The 22,649-nt window shown below is 38.5% G+C and overlaps 2 protein-coding genes and 1 pseudogene across 2 annotated transcripts in view; 1 reads left to right on the top strand and 2 right to left on the bottom strand.

The window, feature by feature from the left end:
* LOC125204209 (midasin-like) overlaps positions 1–12,845 on the bottom strand; it is a 31,088-nt gene extending 18,243 nt beyond the window's left edge. The window contains exons 1-31 of the mRNA XM_048102803.1: positions 12,743–12,845; positions 12,502–12,628; positions 12,057–12,409; positions 11,566–11,650; positions 11,210–11,484; positions 10,031–10,189; positions 9,654–9,814; positions 9,437–9,546; positions 9,240–9,359; positions 8,959–9,037; positions 8,426–8,548; positions 8,251–8,335; positions 8,069–8,165; positions 7,842–7,970; positions 7,672–7,728; positions 7,406–7,582; positions 7,184–7,309; positions 5,358–7,106; positions 4,823–4,887; positions 4,542–4,737; positions 4,301–4,405; positions 3,916–4,221; positions 3,192–3,385; positions 3,049–3,103; positions 2,505–2,655; positions 1,983–2,056; positions 1,607–1,754; positions 846–944; positions 563–663; positions 351–440; positions 149–214 (exon numbers count right to left, since the gene is read on the bottom strand). Coding sequence (XP_047958760.1) covers positions 149–214; positions 351–440; positions 563–663; positions 846–944; positions 1,607–1,754; positions 1,983–2,056; positions 2,505–2,655; positions 3,049–3,103; positions 3,192–3,385; positions 3,916–4,221; positions 4,301–4,405; positions 4,542–4,737; positions 4,823–4,887; positions 5,358–7,106; positions 7,184–7,309; positions 7,406–7,582; positions 7,672–7,728; positions 7,842–7,970; positions 8,069–8,165; positions 8,251–8,335; positions 8,426–8,548; positions 8,959–9,037; positions 9,240–9,359; positions 9,437–9,546; positions 9,654–9,814; positions 10,031–10,189; positions 11,210–11,484; positions 11,566–11,650; positions 12,057–12,409; positions 12,502–12,606 — 5,640 coding nt within the window. The 5' untranslated portion in view covers positions 12,607–12,628; positions 12,743–12,845. The remainder of the gene's footprint in view (positions 1–148; positions 215–350; positions 441–562; positions 664–845; positions 945–1,606; positions 1,755–1,982; positions 2,057–2,504; positions 2,656–3,048; positions 3,104–3,191; positions 3,386–3,915; positions 4,222–4,300; positions 4,406–4,541; positions 4,738–4,822; positions 4,888–5,357; positions 7,107–7,183; positions 7,310–7,405; positions 7,583–7,671; positions 7,729–7,841; positions 7,971–8,068; positions 8,166–8,250; positions 8,336–8,425; positions 8,549–8,958; positions 9,038–9,239; positions 9,360–9,436; positions 9,547–9,653; positions 9,815–10,030; positions 10,190–11,209; positions 11,485–11,565; positions 11,651–12,056; positions 12,410–12,501; positions 12,629–12,742) is intronic.
* A 2,559-nt stretch (positions 12,846–15,404) lies between these two features.
* LOC125204210 lies at positions 15,405–17,728 on the top strand (annotated as a pseudogene).
* A 2,221-nt stretch (positions 17,729–19,949) lies between these two features.
* LOC125203792 (protein C2-DOMAIN ABA-RELATED 4-like) lies at positions 19,950–22,012 on the bottom strand. Its single transcript, XM_048102242.1, has 3 exons — positions 21,838–22,012; positions 21,035–21,130; positions 19,950–20,449 (listed from the first exon to the last, which is right to left on the bottom strand). The coding sequence occupies exons 1-3, from the start codon at positions 21,946–21,948 to the stop codon at positions 20,147–20,149; spliced, it is 510 nt and encodes a 169-aa protein (XP_047958199.1). The 5' UTR covers positions 21,949–22,012; the 3' UTR covers positions 19,950–20,146.
* Between the last annotated feature and the right edge of the window lie 637 nt (positions 22,013–22,649).

Below are 22,649 nucleotides of genomic sequence, written 5' to 3'. Positions count from 1 at the left end.
AATAGTTACATCCAGAGTTGGTGCACAAGGGGAGATCCAAATTCAATGAAAAAGAAGAAGAATATTGCAAGGTTTGATAAAAACACGTGAAAGAAAAGAATAGAAAGGAGGGGGCGGGTCACAATTACTGATTACAACAACTTAGTACCTCCAAAACAGACTGTGGCGCGAGATTAAGTTCATCCAGACAGACCCATGATCCATTCTTCAGAGCCTGAAATAACAGTTAGTGAAATTTTAATACTTTTAGTAAGAAAAAAAGTTCTACAAAAACAGAAAATACATCAGCACATGACTTTTCAGCACTATGTTACTATGAAAGAAAATAATGAAGAAAGAGGTCATCCCACCTGCAGCAGGATACCATCGGACCAGGCAAACTGCATTCCTTCATCACTTTCAATAGGCAAATCTGACCCCAATAAATCCATGATGTCAGTCTGCAGCAACATAATCCAGTTAACATTGCTCAACCTCAAAGTTCCACGTAGAATGAAACTAACAAACACAAAACAAACATATCTGTGGAAATTGATTTTTTAAACAAGTTAATTCTGCTGACCTGCTCAGATAGATTAATTCGAACAACAGTGTGCCCAGAGAACCTGCCGAGAGCAGCAACTAAACTTGTTTTCCCAACACCTGGGCTTCCTTCCAAAAGGACTAACAAACATGAAAACATCAAACATTAGAAACCTCACTATGCATTGATTAATATTAAAAGTTTGTTAGGATATTTGCACAAATATGAAATCAAAAACCAGTATATATCAGAAACAAACATACGACCAGAATATACGTAAACACATAACTCAGGCACGAAAACATGTGAAAACGAAATTTACCAGGCTTGTTAAGCTGCATAGCACGCAGCACTCTCATAGTATTCTTCTGTGTGGTTGGGGCCAAAAATTGAAAACCCTCTGCAGTAACACAATCGCTACCTGAACAAGATGAGCAAGCTTAAGCCCTAAAGTAGAAGGTGTGAGGAATGACACAAAGATAACTAAAACTATATAAAATACAATAGTCCAACATCAAACATAGTGACACGTCTGAATCCTACCTCTTTAAAGATACATGTGTTAATTAATACAGAGTAGTAATTACTACACTTTTCCTTTCACAGGAGATCATTGAATGAACAAGGAGTTACAATTAAATGACCTGGCTAGCATGCAGTATAAAAACTACAAAGTACGTGTGAGAGTGCTGTGCTGGTCTAGTCTAGTGACTAATGTCAGAGGCCAAAGGTTCTAGGTTCAGGTTCGAGTCCACAGTCAATCTCTTACACAGTTGAAGTTAATCATTTGATATATATCATGTCACTATCTTACATGTCATCATTTCAAGTTAACCACTAAGCTGCCAGCAATATATAGACAACAAAAATTCAAGGCAAATCACTGGATCAACAACTTCAATGTCCCACTCCAGAGGAAGAGGCCCCGTAGTTTGAACTACCATCTGTTTGAAACCATTCTATAAATGTTGAAGGTTGTCATACAACTCATACTAATGTCGAAGGTTGTCATACGACTCATACTTCCATTCAATCTTGGAGATAACAATAAATATGTAGTATGCAATTACACAAGTCCTATACCTTTCTCGATGTAGAAAGGATGAATGCCAAAGAGATTGTCACACTCCATGTTATCAGCAGGAGTAAGAATAGCTGAGCATTTAGGATCGGCCCAACCGTAAGACTCCAATCCATCAAGACCTGAGGGATCAAAACTTGTTGCAATCTCCTGTATCAGGGAAACACGTTCATTTTTTTAAGTCATTGAGTAATACAGATATATCTAACATTCTACGACTAAATAACACATTAATGTCAACGAATAAATAGCATACATCTTACTACCATCTAAAAGTAGGACTACTCAGCATTTGAGTTTCTCTAGCAGGATAGCAAGTGTATGTAATTTCTTGCACCCCGTCACCAAAATATTTCAGGTCAGATAAATAAAGTTCACCTTGAGTTTCTCCAGCAGGAAAGCAAGGCATCTCACCCTCAACTCTGCAGCTTCGACTTTTGATATATTTGAACCTGAATAGCATATAGAGTAATAGAGGTAAGAAAAAGTTGATTCAAGGATTTAAAAGCAATTATGAACAGATATATATAATCCTTAGTCACTAAACAGTGCCTATAGAGCACACGGTAACTGGGAGAGAAAAGAACATAAGGTTCCTATTTGCTTTACACGACATGTGGGAAAACCCTATATACCTAGGTCAAGAGCTAGGTTCACAATAGCTATAGAAATAAAAATACAAGAACAAGACTAAGTAGAATGAAATTGTAGATATCAAGACTACAGTCAAGAATTAATCTCAAGAAGCATCCAAACCCTGTCAAGTCACATGTCCACAAACTAATACTAAGGTCAGCCATGTTTCCATCAACATCATTTAACAAAGCTCCTCCAGATGTATGTAGTAAAGTGATTGCAATCAATAACAAAATATTCTGGTGGACAGATTAGCAAACATACCCAAGCTAAGCCCATCCAGTAAAACGAGGAATGCCCCGTGTATCAATGCAGACTCAGCTGTTAAATTTCTTGCTGACACATTAATAAATGATACCCAAGATAACAGATCCCTCACAGTAAGAATTCTTCCTGTCTGCAAAAGGTTGAACCACTGCAAAGCAGGAGATAGATAAGAAAAGAAGTGAAACAAAGAGACCAGTATGAACCACAAAGAAATTTATTTCCAAACCTAAAAACATTTGAAAAGGGAACAAACACAAAAATTGAAAAATGTAAGATTTACAGCTGCTTCGGAAGTTTAACAAGGTTTTAAATAGATAAAAGGAGAATAAATTTGATTTGGGATTTACTAGATAATTCATAATATAGACATATATATACGGAAAGAATATAATTAAACAACTAATTATGAACAGCCCAACGTGGAGAATAAGATATCCTTCTACAAGTATAATAAATGGGTATCGCAAAAAAATTCATGATTACCAATAACAATGATCGCTAATGGATGAATAACAATACGCATGAATCGGAAACAACAAACCTCCCAAAAGCTTAGCATGACATCCACAATGTGAGGAAGTTTTGGCTCCAATATTCTGCATTTCAAAGCAAGTCCGTAAGGCATAATATCATATTCTGCCTGATTTATATTTAATCACGTATTACTTATAAAGAAAAGCTTACCTCTCAGTAGCAATACTTTTAAGTTCATCAATATCAGTAACAGAGGGAACCCATATTTCCGTGAATCGATTTCGAAGAGCAGGTGACAGTTCTTTCTTTCCATAGTCTCCACCAGGATTCATTGTAGCCAGAAGAAAGAAGTTCTCATGAGCTACAATGTTCTCAAGATCAGAGCCTCCTTTCTCAGCCAAGTACTGCATATATTCAGTAAAATTTACCCGGAGTCAATAAACAACATTAGCAAGACTCCCCTCCATCCTATTATTATAACCACCTTTGCCTTTTCACAACTATTAAAAATATTCATTTAATTTCTTTAACAAAGTAGAATAACAAAAAATAAATATCCTTATTTACTTTATCAAAATAAAATATTGTTGATTGCAAACAATTTTAAGTAGAAGCACATTAAGGAAAACAAAAATTACATGCACATCTATTGGAGAAAATAGTCTATAATTTCAGGACATAAGAAAAAGAACAAGGGAGTATTAGTCATGGGCACTTGGGCAGACCCAACAAACACACTTACGCCATGTTTTTCCCAGATCTTTGAACTTGTATATGACAATTACCACTCTGATCATTCAAGTCAAAGTACAAGATACTCATAACGATGCATGTCCAGTTTGACTGAACCTTCATGTTTTTAAGGAATACAGATCATTGGCAACAAAAAAATAAAATGATAAAGTAATACAACAACATACTATAAGTTCCTCACCAATTTCCTTTCTGGCTCCAGGACGCTGTTTAATCTTTCTAGAACACTATCATCAGCCAACGAAATCTCATCAACAAGAAACAAGTCGCCACTCTTCATTGCTTCAATAAGAGGGCCATCTTGCCACGTGAAAATTGTTCGCCACTTCTCTAGAAGCTGGCACATTTCCTCCTTAATAATTTCTATGTCTTTAAGCTCATCCATAGTGACTTCAGGATTCAACACAGAAAGCTCTTTATAACTTTTGATAATTAGAGAGAGTACATTGAGGGTCTGAGAAGCCTGGTTAATGTCCAGAGAAATTTTCTGCAGGAAAAAAAATCTATTAAAAAAGATGATGACGTCAAAGATGGAAAATGTGTTTGGAACTAAGAGATCAACATACAGAATCTCCAGGAAAATGTATAAAAGCCTTCGACTGGGCAGCTTTCTCACAAAGATTCTGAAAGTCCAAACTAATTTTTGATCTCTCACGCACAGGATAAAATCCCTGGTCAATATTAAACCAAAAAGACAAAATTGTATACAACTGTGACTTCACGATTGTAATGTGACAAGGATGAGGCCATAACTGAAAGGGCAACAAAACAAACATATAGAAAAACTAATGAAGTAAAAGGGCATACCCCAAGAAAATCAGATGTCTCTGTGTATTGATGGCAATTCAGTATATGTAACTTGGACCTCTTCATGATACTAAGCAGCTGACAAACAGTTGTTTTCCCTCCTCCAGTTTCACCCACAAGGAGGACAGGTTCGCGCATCTGATAACACCGTTCGACCAGAAAATACATTCTCCATAGACTCTTTGTCCAAATGATTCTGGTAAAGCAAAAGGATAAGAGAACTTACGACCTCAATTATTTGGGAAAGAGAGCACAGATTCTGTAACCTTATAGATACTTACTGCCCAATACTTTCAGGATTTTTATAGTCATTTGACTGCAAAAAATAGTCTCGGCCTTTTTCTTCCTGAAAAAAAAATATATATGAGCACATCATATTCTAATGGTCCATGACATGTCATAACCACAGCCACCCCACCGAAAAGTAAAAACAAATAAAGAGAGGAAAGACAAAAGGAGAGAAAGACGATAGCCATCATAGAATCTGACAAGGCACATAAAGTAAACTGATACTCGCATGCCACCTACAACACCACTTTGATCTCTATCGTCCTAGACAAACATTTAAAAAAATCCATGAGCAGGATGCCATGTAAAGGTACTAACCAAGTACGTAAACCTAATCAAAATAAATATCTCTATGACATAGATGAGTTCATTCTAACCTTAGATCTGCAACAAACACCTTTTCACTAATATGCTCACTTCAGAAGAGGTAGAGTTGGTTTTAAGTGCTTTTAAGGCTGATGATGAATGATTTGCAACATGGTAACATAGACAATGGTATTAGGCATTCAGAATAGAGAAAATAAGTACCTGCTTGTATAACTTTCCATCAGAAAGTTGGACCTTTAACAGCCTCTCCAAAACTTCTTTAACAACTCTTTTTTCGGCATCATCACGCAGCCTTTCTGCCATTAAGTAGTAACCATCATAAGCTAGATCCTCATAAGATCTTACATATTCAACGTAACGATCAGCCCATCGGAACAAGTCACGCGGAGTGATATATCCATGTTTTCCAGCAAAAACGTTGCTACTCTGCCTGTGCAAATGCAACTCCCTCATCACATCAACCATTTTTTTTGCATAGCTTTGAGGAACTTTGCACCTTTCATACAGAATGTGCACCAACTCTTTTTGCGGTATTTCATCAACATGAATCTCCACAAAACGATTACGGAATGCTCTAGAGAGCAGTTTGCGGCCCGCATAAACACCAGGTGGATTTTGGGTTGCAAACAACATAAAATCTGGATGAGCACGGATTGTTTCTTGGAGCTCAGGAACAAAAAGCTCTCTATTATCATCTAGCAACCGATTCAGTGCTTCAAGGACATCTGAGGGAGCTAAGTTAAGTTCATCAAGAACAATCCACTGACCCTTACGAACAGCTTTCACCAGGACACCTTCATGGAAGGCAAGCTTTCCACTTGCATCAGTTATATAAGAACCAAGATATTCTTGGAGATCAGTGTGTTCGTGATTATTAATTCTTACAAATTCATGACCAGTAACTGCAGCTAGGTAGCAAACCAGGCTAGTCTTACCGCTAGACGTGGGTCCCTGCAACAACACAGGATATCTTCCAATAAAAATAGCCCGTGCAAGATTCTTAAGGTGTTCCCCAACACTTTCTGTCAGTACATAGCGCTTCAATATATCATTATCTTTTGAGGGTGTTTTGACCGCCAAGTATTCGTGATAAGGGAGTGGCTGGAGTGATCGACCTCCTAATAGCTCTTTGCAGATTAAAGCGTTCATTGATCTTGCACTAGGGTCATCTAGTGAATTCATAAAGAACATACAGAAGCCATCATAAATAGATTTTTCCAACCCAAACTTTCTTTTAGCCTTTTTTAAGTATTCCAGTCCCCTGTATAGAGAGCGTAAACTGTAATGAGGCTTCTGGTTGGCACCATCCTGTAATCTTTCCTCAGATTCTTTTGCTGCTTTGTAAAATTTCATGACTTGACATACTATTTTTCTATATGAAGGGTCATCGTCAATAAATTGATTAATAAACAAAACCAAGTCTTCATCATCTAATACATCATCAACAAAGTATTCTGTAAATCTGCTCCTCAAAGAAACTGCCAAATCTCTTTTACCAGCATCAGTAGCAGGGTTCATGCATGCGAAGATTCGGAAGTTGGGATGCCGGTGAATATATTCTGTATCTCCTCTTTCAGCCAAGCATACCGACCCTCTCTCATTTTCAAGGACCCCAGTAACTCGCTGCATGATCTCTGGAGGGGCCAAATTTACTTCATCCAACAATACCCATTCACCGTTTTTCATGGCTCTAATAAAAGCTCCTTCCACAAATGAAAAAACCATTCCATCTGATGCACTAACCTGTGCATGAGCTCTTTCAAGGTTTGCTGAAAATATTTCCCAAGATTTCAATAGTTCTTCACTTAAAGGCCTCTTCCGCTTCTTACCGGAACTGGGTTTTCTTATTTCAGTTATTCTGCTGATGCATTTCTGGAAACCACTTAACAACATTTTCCAGTTCTTCTCATCTACAAATTTCCTCATACGGGTAAGAAATATGTTATTGTCCTGAAAGGAAATAGAAGTATGTTAGAGGCATCCTTAAAAAAAGGAGATAGAATCACTATACTTCTCGTGAACAATACCTTTGAAGGAAAGGTGTTTGTGAACAGATTCACAAACTCCTGATATAGAGGAACACAAACAAGCCCTGCATCTACGGGTTTGAATCCTCCTAAGAGGTCAGCAACATCACTCTGCTGACTTAAATTCTGGAAGAGAAAAAACAATTACAATGGCGAATTGTCACTTCTAGTGTTCAAAGTAATATTAATAAATCAGCACTGGAGGTTCCAAACTCAACATACCAAAACTGTAAGTTTCTGACCAAGCCTTGTGGCAAGTGTCTGAACGAGAGTAGTTTTCCCAGTGCCAGTTTCGCCAACCAATAATACGGGCTCATTGAACTTAACAGAGCAAGCTATTCTTTCAAGTGCATGTGCTGAGCTACGGAGCTCAACAAACGGCTTCTTATTCCTATTCGGCTGTATGAAGAGAATGGTAGCCTTGTTAATAAATTTTCTGAAGCTTCTTCAAAATAAGATAAACCAAAGAATACAATGTGGTCACTCACTGCCATTTCAGCATGTTGAAGGTTACATCGCCCAATTCGGAACTCGGATTTCAGTTCCTGAACACAGTACAAAACAACGGTAAGGCTGTGTAAACCAATACAGAGCCGCAGCCCACAAATATGCACATCATAAAAATGGCCAAACAAAAACATATCATAATTAGCAGTACCTGAATTACTGGCTTGTTAACAGGATACAAAGTCTCAGCCCCTACAACACCCCACAACCTAGCAATCTCTCTCATGATGGCCAACCGATTTGCAGCCGAAGTGGAGAATGATGCAAAAACATCTATTGCCTGAAACGACAAAAGGAGCTTGTCAGCTTGATTACAGTCTATCATACAGAAGCCCTGCTCATGCAGAGAAATTGAAGAGTTATCATGATGTGTCTAACCTCTTTACAGATGTTTTCACAGGCGTAAGAGGTGATTGTTTCATGTCCAGAGCAGGAGAGCAAACTTGCAACTCTTTTGCAGAACTTAAGAAGATCCCTTCATTGTGTGCAGAAAAGGCTCGGTTGATACATGTGCAGGAAAAACATAAAGGAGTATATGCATGTATATAATCTGCTGTTACCTTAGAGTGAACCTCCCATTAGAAATTGAAGATGGCATTAATCCTAATTGGAAATTTGTAAGCTCGTTTACTCTTTCAAAGGTTTCTGCAAAAAGCATCAAGAAATATAAGTAAATAGCACTGTGACCACTATAAGGAGCACAAACTATTCTTGAATATGAAACATTCAGCAGACCTATGAGTTTTAGGGCAAGATACTCCAGTTCTGGGTACCACTGTAAGATAATTTGTATCAGATCCTGCTTACTGGGTGGCGTAATCATTATTTTCCTCCAGACAGCACCAAGGGAATTCCGACCTGTTACCAAAGGAACAGAAAAGACAAAAGGGCACCATATCAAACGATTAAACAACAATGAAATAAGAATTACATTATCATGTAGTGTTTTGCAACTTCATTTGTAAGGCCTAATACAAGTAATCTAGTGCTATATATTCCTTCTCAAATAAATGGTGAGAATTTATCTAATTATAGGAATTTAGCTACTCCCTTAACAAATATAGCATAGATGGAAGTGATTAACAGCTCCATATCATGCCAGGTCATGGAAAGGACTCTAGACATAACATACGCTGACAATAAGCATCACAGAAAAAAATATTATCTTGTTCTATTTCTAAGGAAGAACAAGGATCTGACTTGAGAAACCAATATCAGCACAGACGCAATAAAATGAAGTTGTTTTAATGTCAGGAAGAGCTCTTTACCTTCACTAAAACGAGATGCGTCTGGATTTGAGCTTGTCACTGTGGAAAATAACCGGAAACCTGGGTTTACCCTTACTGCCTGCATAGTGCAAAATAATGCAGCGACTATCAAATTAATGTAAATTATGTAACACACTTCTGGACTGCCTCAATCACAGAGATAAGTATAAGGTAACATGTAGCACTGCAACTAACAACAACAATTTAACATCAGCACCCCTCCCCCCCAAAAAAAAAATTAAAACATTTTTTGTGATATTAGAGACAAAAGATGGCCATACCTCCCCATGGCCAGTTGAGAATGTAACTGCACCTTCCAACAAAGGCAACAAGATTGACATAATGTCAGATGGTGCTTTATCTATATCTTCGAAAACAACCCAGAAACCATTCAAGACCGCCTGTCAATGAATATGAAATACAGGTTACAACAAGACAGCTCAGGAAGTAAGTTGAACTTAAAAGATTAACTTCAAACCTGAGTTAGAGAACCAGGTTGCCATCTGAATTCACCAGGTTTCTCCGTGCAGACATAAGTCCCAAGTAGTGTTTTCCCGTCAACCTGCTCGTCCATGTGAATGGACAAAACTATGTAGTTCAAACAGAAATATCAACAATCAGAAAAACATTCTACAGAGATCCAATAATACAGAATTTCATTGAATATAGAGACCAGAAAGAATTGAGCCACCCACCTCTACTACCATAATTATGGGCTAACTTGAAAACAAGTGCAGTTTTCCCACCACCAGCAGGACCATAAAGAAGCACAGGCCACCTCTGACTAACAGCTAAAGAGACCATCTCAAAACCTTTTTTCAGAGCAGACGTCAAGACAAAGGGCATCGCAGGACTTCTGCATAAAATCAAGATTCAGAACATGGTAGTTATGTATAGTACATTTGAGGTCAAAGTCAAACATAAAAGCGTAGGAATGGACCCAATTAAGAAGGAACACTGGGAAACATACCAGAACTATCAGTATATTGATAATTATAAGGAAAGACCATCAAAACACAAACCAAAGGAAAAATGCAAAGAAATGTAACCACTTTATTGATAGAAATCGTACCCTGTGCCCTGCATGCTAAAATGATTCAAGGGCACAATCTTATCAATCATTGAAGAGCATGAGTTGTCTTTTCTTCCAACTGCCCCATAGTCATTTGCAGAGTATTCGAGATGCCAACCCCCTTTCTCCAAAGATACATCCATACAAAATTCTTGCCAACTGCAAACAGTACAACCATGAAGCCTAAGTAACTTAAAACTTGCACTAAAAAGTATAAACAGTAAACAATTGGTAATGATTACAATTTTAACATTGTACAAATAGATTGGTGTCACATTTCAGAACAACATAATTTTATTTTGCAATTACATCATCTTTATCTGTTTTGAAATATTCCATTTCTTTAAATGATTTCTTCGGAGTCTAGATGCAATGAGATAACATCAATGTCTATTATTTGAGCTCATAAAATTATATTCTTTATTGTTCTAGACGAGAAAAACTATATAACGTGATTTCAGTAAGCCGTCATATTGTATCAAACTTGAGGTCTAATAATTTTTGCTTAGGCTCGAGCTATTTATATAATGAGTACTCCACTTGATATGTGTAGTAACACACAACTTTCCTTCAATAGTCCATCTATTAAACAATTACCACATCTACAGATGCAAATTTACAAAAAACTAGTTTTGCCCGGTGTGATGCATGGTAACTAAATAAGGGGAAACAAATAAATAATTTGTATATCATGAAATCGAATTCTTTTTCTTATTATAAGATAGACAGAAAAATAGTTTAAAAAATTAATTACACAGATATAGACGAAGATTAATTCGTTTCGTATAATTTCATAGTTTTATTTTTATATGTGTCAAATTGATAACCAAGATTTCATCAACACATTTAATATATCGGTAATTGTTAGTTAGTTCAAATTCACTATACAACTTTTATTAGTGTTTTTACTAAGCTAGAAAAGTTCCTAGTATTTTGCTTTTTGATTCATTCGGAAAAAAGATTACTATAAAAACTAAAAGGTTGAAGGCTTTTGAACTAGTAACTGAACCTGGAATTTGAACAATGAAAGATATCTGTTGCATGAAAATAGTTTGTTTTTAGTAGATATAGTAGAATAGTAGATAGTAGATATGTTGTTTAGTGTATGGTGGTTTTTTGGTGGGGGTGGGGTGGGGGTTAGCATAGATCAAACTGCGACAGAAGTAAAAAAAAATTTACCGCATATAACTCTTAAAAGCTTCTTCAGATTCAGTATTAAGGTTTGCAGATGCCTTAAAACTTAATCTCAAAGCTCTCGACAAAATGCCAGCACTGCACCATCTCATGTCAAACAAAATAGTCCTCAACGTTGCATCGTTAACCATGGTGAGGTCTGCGGACTGCTGTACAATGTCCAAAAAACAGGACCAATCCCATAACGTAGTGAAGACAGCTGGCTCCAATGTAAGGAAACGATATGATACTCGGACAACCTTTAACAACTGCCTGGCTTCCTGAAAACCAGAGGGAGCTTTAAAAAATGTTGGGCCAAAGGCCTTATGTTTGTGTAAAACAATACTTGAGCTACAAATTACCCCAGCTAGTGCCTTGGAAACTGATGTGCATTGAACGATTCTTTCAAATGGAGCAGGAGCAACTTTAAAATAATTTAAAATGGACCTGCGTCAAGGAACGATATTACTTCAAAAAATAAAATCCCGGTCGAGAAGGAATGTATAAAGGGTTAGGATTATAAAAGGAATGCAAAGATCACAAGAGAGTAAAGTAAATGCCCTGTAACTGCAACATAACTAAAAAGTAGCATTAGATCATTCTGCAGTTCACTCGCAACAATAAGATGTTATATTTCGCCAAAACTATACAATTTTCAAAATCGTGCTTTTATCAGTATTCTAGTTCCCGATCATCATAGAAAAACAGCCCAGTCTGCACGAGTTAATCCAACATCTTTCCGACAGAAATATTAACTAACCACCACATTAACCCAAGCATGGATGAAATGCAAAGTGGGATATAATAAAGTTCCAGAAAATAAATGAACAACCAAGTTAACTAATCTTTTTACCCCAACAAAAAGGGTATCAAATCAAGGGCGCGGCAGAAGGCGAGACATGCAAGCTCGTGAAGACGCAATCCCTTCCTTCTTCTCACGTAAACATCAATAACACGAGCTACTTCTGGACTATCTACATCTTCATCATCTTCATCTTCCCCCAGAAACACTTTTTCATCAAAATCTTCCATATTACTATCATCATCCGACCTCAAATTCGGCACCAGATGAAGCAAATGCACACTCCTCTCAACAATCCTCTGTGCTATAGGCCTAAAGCATCCCAGCAACCGAATTGTGTACTTTGGATGCAAAACCAGCTCCCCCAAAGCCAGCACCACCTCATCTTCTGTGATTTTATCACCCTAACTCCCCCAAATACACACAAATTATCATTCAATTTTCCAGCAAAAGCTACAAAATTAACTCATTAAAACTTCATACAGAAACTCAGTACCTTCGCTAGCAAATTACCGAAGCTGGGAATCGCCTTGAGCTTCGGGCACCGATCAATAAACCTCTGCAGCTCCGATTCAAGTGAAAAGCTCCCGTCGACCGCCATTCAGAAATTCGAATACAGCCAGCTGCAAACCAAAAAAAAATTTAGCATAAAATCCCAAACCATTCGGTTAAGTTACTGAAACGTTAGCTGAATTCACTGAAAACTTGAAAGGATTAAATGAAAATCATCTTAGTACTTGAGGTTTCTTCTTAATTTCTCAAAAATATCTCGATTTTTGGGAGGATTTCGCTTGAATTCTTTGCTGAAGTTGTTAAACTTGGCTCCAAAGCTTCTTCCTTTGAAGGAAATGGGTTTAAGAGCGGTTTAGGGTTCTAGTCTCAGTTCTATAAATATGAGGGTCCGCAGTTTCGGCCCAATACCCATTTTAAATGGGTCGGGTTTTTTTCATTTTAATGATTTAGGGTTTAATGATAGTTTTATTAGGATTTTCATTTATATTGTGATTGTCATATTTTTAAAAAAAAAATTAAAATCCTATATAAAGGAGGAAACTACTATGGATGTCTAGTAGGCTCGAATTCGGCACCTAATACAATAATGTCTAAGCTCCTTGCACTAGGACAGAGGCTCGGGACAAAAGAAATCTGTATGGATCGGGATAATAATGACTAAGAAATCCATACAACGACTTAAATCGGTATGTATTGCTCGTGATAATAGTGACTTACAAATCTATAAGCGGCCCGACTCTCAGACTGACAGTTGTACCCACAAACTAATCCAAGTTTTCCAATGTGCACTCTTATGCTCTATAAGAAGAGCAACTTCTTATGAGTTACACATCTTTATCTATTAAGTTCTCCTCAACTATGCAGTCACGTAGTTGTATAGTCTCGCGATTCTTTTCTTGCAGTTGTGTTTCAGTTCATTCACATTCTCCTCCACTTTAGACGTAAGAGCCGCTCCTTATTCGTGCTTCTGCACCAACGTCACTCCCTATTCTTGCCTCGAGCATTACAACCCAATCTATATGTTTTAATAGCTGCAATAGAACCATCGAGCAACCTAATGTTTATGTGACTTCAACCTTCAACTTATTGACTATAAATATGATGATTTGAATCCTTCATGTTGAGATGTTGCAATGAGTTGATACATCGACCTATTATTTTGTAATCACTATTGTTTCGTAATTGGTCTTGAAATTCAGACTTTTATATGATATCAAAATTCGTGATGCTGAATCCTTTCTAGGTTTGCTTGTTTATACCGGGTCATAGTGCTAGACTCTCATGGCAAACAAACACTCAACAACTCATGGATAGGATGAGATATCTAGGATATGTAGGCAATCAAACCAGCCCTTAGTTGCATCCAAAGAACTTAAAATAAACCGATAAGTAATTACACAATCAACAAATTTAGTTTACCATTGGTTCATGTTGATATAATTGATGTAAAATGTCTCATTAGGCATGTGATGGCGTCAATTTCTGCAAACATCAAAGAGTTGCATACTTAAATATAAAAAATGCATATGTGACCTTTTTTTTCAATTTTATATTTTAAATCGATTTCAATTAAACGATCCAACTTTATTTTAGTATGTTTATAATTTGAATTATGCAAATTTTATTCTAAATTAAATCATACTAGTTAAATCCTATAGCACAATTTAATTACAATATACAGGTCCATGGAATATTGAACCACTTTTTTTAGTTTACCTCCAACTACGATGACTCATCACTTAAAATAGAAATACTTTTACCTCCATTTTATTCTTTCTCTCCTACTTCTTTTTCTCTTGGCTTAATATACAATTTTAAACTGCAAAAAATCTCGTACCATCCAAAGAAGTAGAGGTGCCCACTGTTCAGGAACCGCCGGTTCCGGTTTTGGATATTGTTGAACCGGAATCGAACCGCGAGGGTGTTTCGCGGTTATGGTTCCGGTTCCAAAACCGCCGGTTTCGGTTTTGATTTTGAACCGACGGTTTTCCGGTGGTTTTTCACGGTTCCGAACCAACGGTTTTATTGCGGTTTTTTGCGGTTCCGGCTTGATTTCACGATTTTCCGGCGGTTTTTCGCGGTTTCAGTTTGGAATCGTCCGGAACTGGCGGTTCCGACATAGTATCGGTTCGAAATTTTTTGAACATGAAGCGAACCACGGTTCAAAAAATCGACGGTTTCGATTTTAACTGCCGGACCGATAAACCTTGAACAGGTCCATAAAGAAGGGATTATCTTCCTTCGAAAGGAAAGAGTATTATAAAGGGGTAATTACACTTTATATACAAAATGTTTGACCAATGTTTCAATTGAGTACAAAATGTTTTAAGTTAATAAATATCATACAAAGAGTTTGATAGTGTTTCAAATTAGTACATTATGTCTAAAAATCACTAACATCATTACTTTTTCTTATTTTTCATCATTTTCGACTCTAAAATTAGCTACAAATATTAGCTGAAAGTTAAATGTGAATTCATTGCTTGATAAAATGTTTATATGACAATGCATAAGGTATTATTTAGAGAAATAATATCATGTTTTTTAGGCATAATTTTGGAGAAAAATAAGAAAAAGTAATAGTGTTAGAGATTTTAGATGGAATGTACTAATTCGTAACACTAGTTAAACTTTTTGTATAATATTTATTAACTTAAAATATTTTGTATTCAATTGAAACATTAGTGAAACATTCTCGATTTAAATTGTAATTACCCCGTATTATAAAACTAAAAAAATGAGAAAATAGGTGTCCAAATAAGTGATAGCTGTCCAAACAAAACCAAAGTTACTAGATTAGGATAAGTAATCCTTAAACAGACCTAAATCCCTTAATTACAATCACATCCCAAATCAATTCACCTCCTCCATTCGAACCTCTCACCGTCTTCTCCAACACTCTCTCCAATGGCGGCTCCTCCCATCCTCAGATCCTCCTTCCTCTCCTCCCCACCCCTCTCCCCAGCCCCCTCCTCCGCCCCCCGCCCCACCCCCCTCTCCATCCGCGCCACCGCCACCTCCCCCGACCCTCCCGCCGCCGCCGCCGCCAAAACCCCGCCGCCCCTGCGACGAGAACATCCGCGACGAGGCCCGCCGCCACACCTCCTCCCACAACTTCTCCGCCAAGTACGTCCCCTTCAACGCGGATCCCTCCTCCACCGAGTCCTACTCCCTCGACGAGATCGTCTACCGCAGCCGCTCCGGCGCCCTCCTCGACGTCCGCCACGACCTCGACGCGCTCAGGCGCTTCGACGGCGCCTACTGGCGCTCCCTCTTCGACTCCCGCGTCGGCAAGACCACCTGGCCCTACGGCTCCGGCGTCTGGTCCAAGAAGGAGTGGGTCCTCCCCGAAATCGACTCCGACGACATCGTCAGCGCGTTTGAGGGCAATTCCAACCTCTTCTGGGCCGAGCGTTTCGGCAAACAGTTCCTCGGCATGAAGGATTTATGGGTGAAGCATTGCGGAATCAGCCACACCGGCAGCTTCAAAGACCTAGGCATGACTGTGTTAGTCAGCCAGGTCAATCGCCTCCGGAAAATGAACCGCCCTCTCGTCGGCGTCGGCTGCGCTTCCACCGGAGACACCTCCGCCGCCCTCTCCGCCTACTGCGCCTCCGCCGGAATTCCATCAATCGTGTTTCTCCCGGCAAATCGGATATCCCTAGCTCAATTAGTCCAGCCAATTGCAAATGGGGCTTTTGTATTGAGCATCGACACCGATTTCGATGGATGTATGCAGCTAATTCGCGAAGTCACCTCCGAATTGCCGATATATCTCGCTAATTCTCTCAATAGCTTGAGATTGGAAGGGCAGAAAACCGCCGCGATTGAGATTTTGCAGCAATTTGACTGGCAGGTTCCCGATTGGGTGATCGTTCCCGGCGGAAATCTCGGCAACATTTACGCATTCTACAAGGGTTTCCACATGTGCAAGGAATTAGGGCTCGTTGATAAAATCCCTCGCCTCGTTTGCGCACAGGCGGCGAATGCGAATCCGCTTTACCTTCACTACAAATCAGGGTGGAAGGATTTCAAGGCGGTGAAGGCGGGGACGACGTTCGCCTCCGCGATTCAGATTGGGGATCCCGTCTCCATCGACAGGGCGGTGTACGCGTTGCAGAACTGCAACGGCATTGTGGAGGAGGCGACCGAGGAGGAGCTGATGGACGCGATGGCGCAGGCGGATTCGACCGGGATGTTCATCTGCCCCCACACGGGCGTGGCGCTGACGGCCCTGTTCAAGCTGAGGAACAGTGGGATCATCGGGCCGAACGACAGGACGGTGGTGGTGAGCACTGCGCACGGGCTGAAGTTCACGCAGTCGAAGGTGGATTATCACTCCGGGGAGATCAAGGACATGGCTTGCCGGTTCGCTAACCCTCCCACGCAGGTGAAGGCGGATTTTGGCTCGGTGATGGATGTGCTGAAGAAGTATCTGCTGAGCAAGGATTCGAAGTTGCGTTGAGAGGAGGTGATTGAGTTTTTTTGCTCTCTCTGTTATTTATTTATTTTCGACAGTTCTTGATTATGTACGATTAGGATGTTAACGTTGAGTTTTGCTGGATTTTCGTTTTATGGAGGTGTAGCATCGTATGAGTATCGATGAAATTTGAATGTGTATCTAAATAAATACTACATTTTGGAATCCATCTGTTGGTTTAAGGTATGGTAGTAGGGAAGGCTAGCATATCTGGTTCAACGAAAGCTTTGTTTTTTCGCTCCTGCTTTTATGCCTCACTCGAAAACTATGCAGGTTAGCTTGTGGGAGTTGTTGCTGCTGTTTGAGTTTCTCTGTTATTGCTCTGTTTTTCGAGAGTTCTTGATTATGTGCGATTAGAAAATTATGTTGAGTTTTGCTGGATTTGCGAAGGTTAGCTGTGTGCGTAGATGGATTTTTGTTTTATGAAGGTGTATCATCGTATGGAGGTGTAGCATCGTATGGATTTTTTGGCTCCTGCTTTTATGTCTCACTCACAAACTATGCAGGTTAGCTTGTGGGAGTTGTTGCTGCTGTTTGAGTTTCTCTGTTATTGCTCTGTTTTTCGAGAGTTCTTGATTATGTCCGATTAGAAAGTTAATGTTGAGTTTTGCTGGATTTCGAGAAGGTTAGCTGTGTCCGAATATGGATTTTTGTTTTATGGAGGTGTATCGTTGTATGAGTTTCGATGAAATATGTTTGTGTATCTAAATAAACCATATTTTGGAATCCATCAGTTGGTTTAAGGTATGGTAGTAGGGAATGCTAGAATATCTTGGTTTGTTTCCAATTGTTAATATCTTGAAGATTTCATTATTATCTGCTTGTTTTAGGCAAAAACTTGTGTATGTCTTGATGTATGATGCACACACCTGAAATTAGGGTTCATTAGTCACAAATAGGGATTAATCACCAATCCTGCATTTTCTTTATGTGTTTGTATGCACTGTATCGCTTTTACTTAATCGGTTGCTTCGTCTCACTTCATTATCACGCGATTGTGTTGAATTGCAGCTGATTTACTGTGAATGCTTTGCTGTGTATATATTGAAGGATCTGTACTACAAGCAGTGAGATGAATCCACGACTCCAATCCGTGGTTTCGTCTCACTGCATTGTATGTTGAGTTGCAGCTGATGTTGGTCAGTAATCTGTCTGGTTTGTAGTCTTCATATAGAAGATCAACTCTGTTTCATGATGTGCTCTGTTTCATGTGCACTAATTCGACAGTAGAAAACTCTGTCGGCTCGTGAAGTGCCTTGGCGATTCCGATTCTTGTTCAAAAGTGGCAGTTTCTCCCAGTTTTTTCCTAGATTTGAGCCAAACTGTAGGTATTGGAACGGCGCAATTCTGGTTAGGATTAGGCCCGGAACGATGGTTCACTCTTCGTTTCAATTTACGCAAACCAATTGCTTGGACAAGCAAAACTAATCGTTGAATAAGCACCTCAAACCTGAGTAATGTTTATAAATTCAAGGTTTAATTGCTGCAAATGCACAAATTTTGGATGAATTCTTACTAAAGAAGAGTATTTCTTCCGTTCCACGGTAGAGGCATTTCATTTTCTGCAGTCATTTTGAAAAAAATGATATATTAGATAGTTAAAGCGGAGAGAGAGTGTAAGAGAGAGAATAATGTAGAGAAGAGTTGTATCTACGATATTCTCTCTCTTACTATACTTTTTCTCCATTTTAACTATTTATAATTATTTTTTCAAAATGAGTGCGCAAATTGAAATGCCTCTATTATTGCGATCCACAGAGGAAGTAATTTTTAATGAAACGGAACGTCGCCGTTTCATGTAATCCACACTAAGATAATCGAATCAAAGTTTGTGCATTCAACGACAAGAACTCTGAATCAAAACACCAAATTTCACTACCTAAAAAAGCACTCCCAAAACTCACGAGCACAACAATCCGTGACACACCAGTCCCCACATTGTGTCTATATATATATACACATACACACCATACATTTCCAACACAAGAAGAGAAAAAATGGAGTCATCATACAAAAAGATAGCAATAGTGAGTGTGATTCTAGTGATTCTTGGAGGGGCCAATGCCCAGACCATATGCAACATGACCGTGGCCGGGTTCACGGACTGCAAGCCCTCGGCCACGGCCCCTAACCCGCCCCCGCCCTCAGCCGCCTGCTGCTCTTCCCTCTCGCACGCGGACATGAAGTGTTTATGCTCCTACAAGAACTCCAAGGTGCTGCCTTCTCTTGGGATCGACCCGAACCTCGCCATGAAACTCCCTCAAAAGTGCAAAATCCCACACTCACCAAAATGCTAGAAAAGTTTTTTCTTTGCAAACAAAATAAAGGGCTCAATTTCAAATTCTTGGCAATTTGGAATTAACAAGATGCATTACCCCTTGTGTGTGTGTGTGTTTCATTTGTGTTTGATCATAAAATGTGTGTGAGTGTGTGTGTTTGATGTAAGTGGAAAGTGGTTTTTATGTTCCAAGGTAAGATGGTATAAAAGTGGTAAAACTTTGTGTTATATGCTCCAATAGAATGTTTATTGAGATTTTAAGGAGGTATCAATCTCTAATCCTAATAAGGAAAAACCTAGTAATATCAAATTGAATTTGGAAAAATTCACTTCATATAATTTGAAGACGAACAATACTCCCTTCGTCCCATTGAAAGCAACTTGTTTCTCACAACGTCCCACGAAAAAATGACACGTTTCCTAGAATGAAAACATCAATCTCTATATTTTATTATACCTATTATCTACTTAACTTTAAAACAACACTACATAGTACTATTAAACTGGTAGTAGTATCTTTTTCGGGTCCAATGATATCCGCTACTGCAAATAGTATTATACCCTTGATCGTGAAATATCGATTAATTGTTGAACCCTAAAATCCGTGGGTCGGAGGAATTCTAAAAACCGTACTTGGTGGAAAACAAATGTGAATTAAACACCTCACTAAAAATGAACACAACAAGCACCAAACTTACTATTGAACAATACAAGAATTTTAATATTACATTAAAGATCATAGGCTTTTTAACTTACAAATTTAGCAGCAATGCTAATTAAGATCATATGCCTCTCAATAATTTTCCCACTAAATATAATATACAAACCTCACAAACTTAGCAATATTTATTGCACATAAACAAGCCATGTTTAGTAAGCCATATTCAAACCTCTGGAGCCAGGGACATTGATCCACTGCAGCTGAATCTCCACTTCGCCGCACTCGACGTTTCTCAGCCGGAGGCAAAGATCCTGCACCACCTTCCCGTCTTTCCACACCACGGAGCTCTCCTCCGACAGGCAGTTTGTCCTCGAGGCAGGCACCTTCGTGATGATGGTGCCGTCCGGGAGCCCCTCGAGTCTCATTTTCACGGCTTCTATGAAGGGTTTTATGTCAAACTCCGCGTCCCCCATCCTGTCGTCCAGGCTGAACGTGTCGTGGTCGTACACAGTCTGTTGAATTAAGAAGAGAGAGATCGTATAAGCACAAAGAATAGAGAAGGGCTATCTACAAAATGAATGCTAATAATTCTTGGCAATTCAATCTTTTGAATTAAGATTGCTTCCTTCGACCGAGACAAGCTATCGATATCAAGAAACGAAGCATAATTCCAATTTCCAAGGGATCGAAGAGTTTGAAGTGATTAACCCGAGTTTGATTATGTAAAACTGTCAAATTGTTTTATGTAACAAAAACAGATTTCTGGGAAGATCGGAAGGCAAGACACGGGAATAGATAAATAGGACAAGTGCACATCCAAGTATCGAACAACATGCAGAATGTAGTACAACTTCCATTTCACCAAGTCCCAAACAAGGGAAATATACGACAACTAGTCCATGCTTCCTATCAAACGAAGACGAGTGCACATCCAACGATATGCAGAATGTGGCACAACTTCCATTTCACCAAATTCCAAACAAGGGCAATATACGACACCTAGTCCTATTTACTTCCCATCAAACGTGAAACGACAGAGACGATCTTGCTCAAAAACAAAAAATGAAAATGATCAAGGCCAATCAAAGTGAACTCACCAAATGGATTGGAAGATTATAATCCGCAATGGAAAGTGTCAAATCCTCATTCCACTCAGGGTTGACATCCTTTTTCACGACACGAGTCTTCAACTTCTGCAGCAAAACCATCTATCAGAACAAGATTCGACACCATAGCTAAACCCGAAAGCAACAACAATCTACACAATCAATACTCGAACACAAGCATTTACACATACATATCCTTATTGCTACAAAGTTACATCTCGTGTTCCACGAACACACACACAACGCAACGAGAGAGATATGCATACGAACTCCGCAAGCCTTCAAAAGAGCAATGGCAACTAATCACAGAAGCTGTTCAAATATTCTTCACAAACAATACACAACACCTTCAACCAGTTGAAATCAACAACCATAACATAAAATGCAGCCATCTTAATATCAAATTAACATGAAAAAAATTCCTAATTTATCAATTCTCAACTTCAAAAATAGAAAAAAAATGATTCAACTTCAGTCAAAGCTCAGAAACAAAAAAACCAGGCAGCTCAATCATAAATCCCCACAGAAACAAAAATCCTAATCCATCTATGGCCAATTTCAGCAGAAGATAAAAGGAAAAAAAAACATGAAATTAGTCAACAGCTCAAACCAAAAAGCAATTTCAGCAGCAACAAAAGTCAACTCATTCATTTCTTGCTTCATAAACCCTTGAAAACCCCCCAAAAACGCCTCTTGATCAACAAAAAAAGGCAAAAAAAGTGAAAAAGATGAAAATTTGCGGCGAGCCCAGAATCAGAAAGGCAACCAATTTCACAAAAACAGAGCAAAGAGACCTGCTTGGCCATCTTGACTACAACATAAGGATCACTGCTGCAGACATCGCGAACAGCAAGATTTATGCCTCTCTTCACTTTAATCCTCAGCAGCCCCATAAGGTTATCCATTTTGATTCTTGACAGAGAAGCAGCAGCCGCCGAAGTGATTAGTTTATGAGTTTGGATGCATCTGGTATACTGTTTTGGGATTTTATTGTGAAAACAGACGACTTTGAAATGTGTAGTCTTTGTCAACTTTTTGTTTTTATTTTAATTAACTTTTTTTTTTATATTATTACTAATTATCCTTTTGATATGTCAATCACCAACCTAATTTATGGGTTTCTCCACTTTTTTAATTATGTAAAACAATAGTAGTAATTTGAAAATAAAATTACACGTGTTTTAACTTATAAAAACACTATTTGATCTGTGTATATTTAATTATTTACTCCATCCGTTCCAGATAATTCATCCCAATTTTCTATTTCAGTCTGTCCCACATAATTTATCTCATTTCACTTTTACCATTTATGGTAGTGGATCCCATGTTCCACTAACTCATTCCTACTCACATTTTATTATAAATCTAATATACTCCCTCCGTCCCACATAAATTTACACAGTATTCCATTTTGGGCCGTCCCACATAATTTTACACATTTCACTTTTACCATTTTTGGTAGTGGACCCCATATTCCACTAACTCATTCCTACTCACATTTTATTATAAAAATAATACTTTAAAAGTAGGACCCACATCTCACCAACTTTTTCAACTCACTTTCCATTAAATTTCTTAAAACCCGTGCTTAGGTCAAAGTGGGTAA

The sequence above is a fragment of the Salvia hispanica genome, chromosome 2, assembly GCF_023119035.1.
Source record: "Salvia hispanica cultivar TCC Black 2014 chromosome 2, UniMelb_Shisp_WGS_1.0, whole genome shotgun sequence".
NCBI classification, from domain to species: domain Eukaryota; kingdom Viridiplantae; phylum Streptophyta; class Magnoliopsida; order Lamiales; family Lamiaceae; genus Salvia; species Salvia hispanica.
Note: the sequence above shows the minus strand (reverse complement) of the source record. Positions and strands in the feature narration are given on the sequence as shown.

Coding starts and splice junctions, on each gene's coding strand:
- LOC125203792 (XM_048102242.1), bottom strand. CDS start 21,948: ATGGATAACCTTATGGGGCTGCTGAGGATTAAAGTGAAGAGAGGCATA. Junction 21,131..21,837: donor TAGTCAAGATGGCCAAGCAG/GTCTCTTTGCTC, acceptor GTTTTGCTGCAG/AAGTTGAAGACTCGTGTCGT. Junction 20,450..21,034: donor ATAATCTTCCAATCCATTTG/GTGAGTTCACTT, acceptor TTAATTCAACAG/ACTGTGTACGACCACGACAC.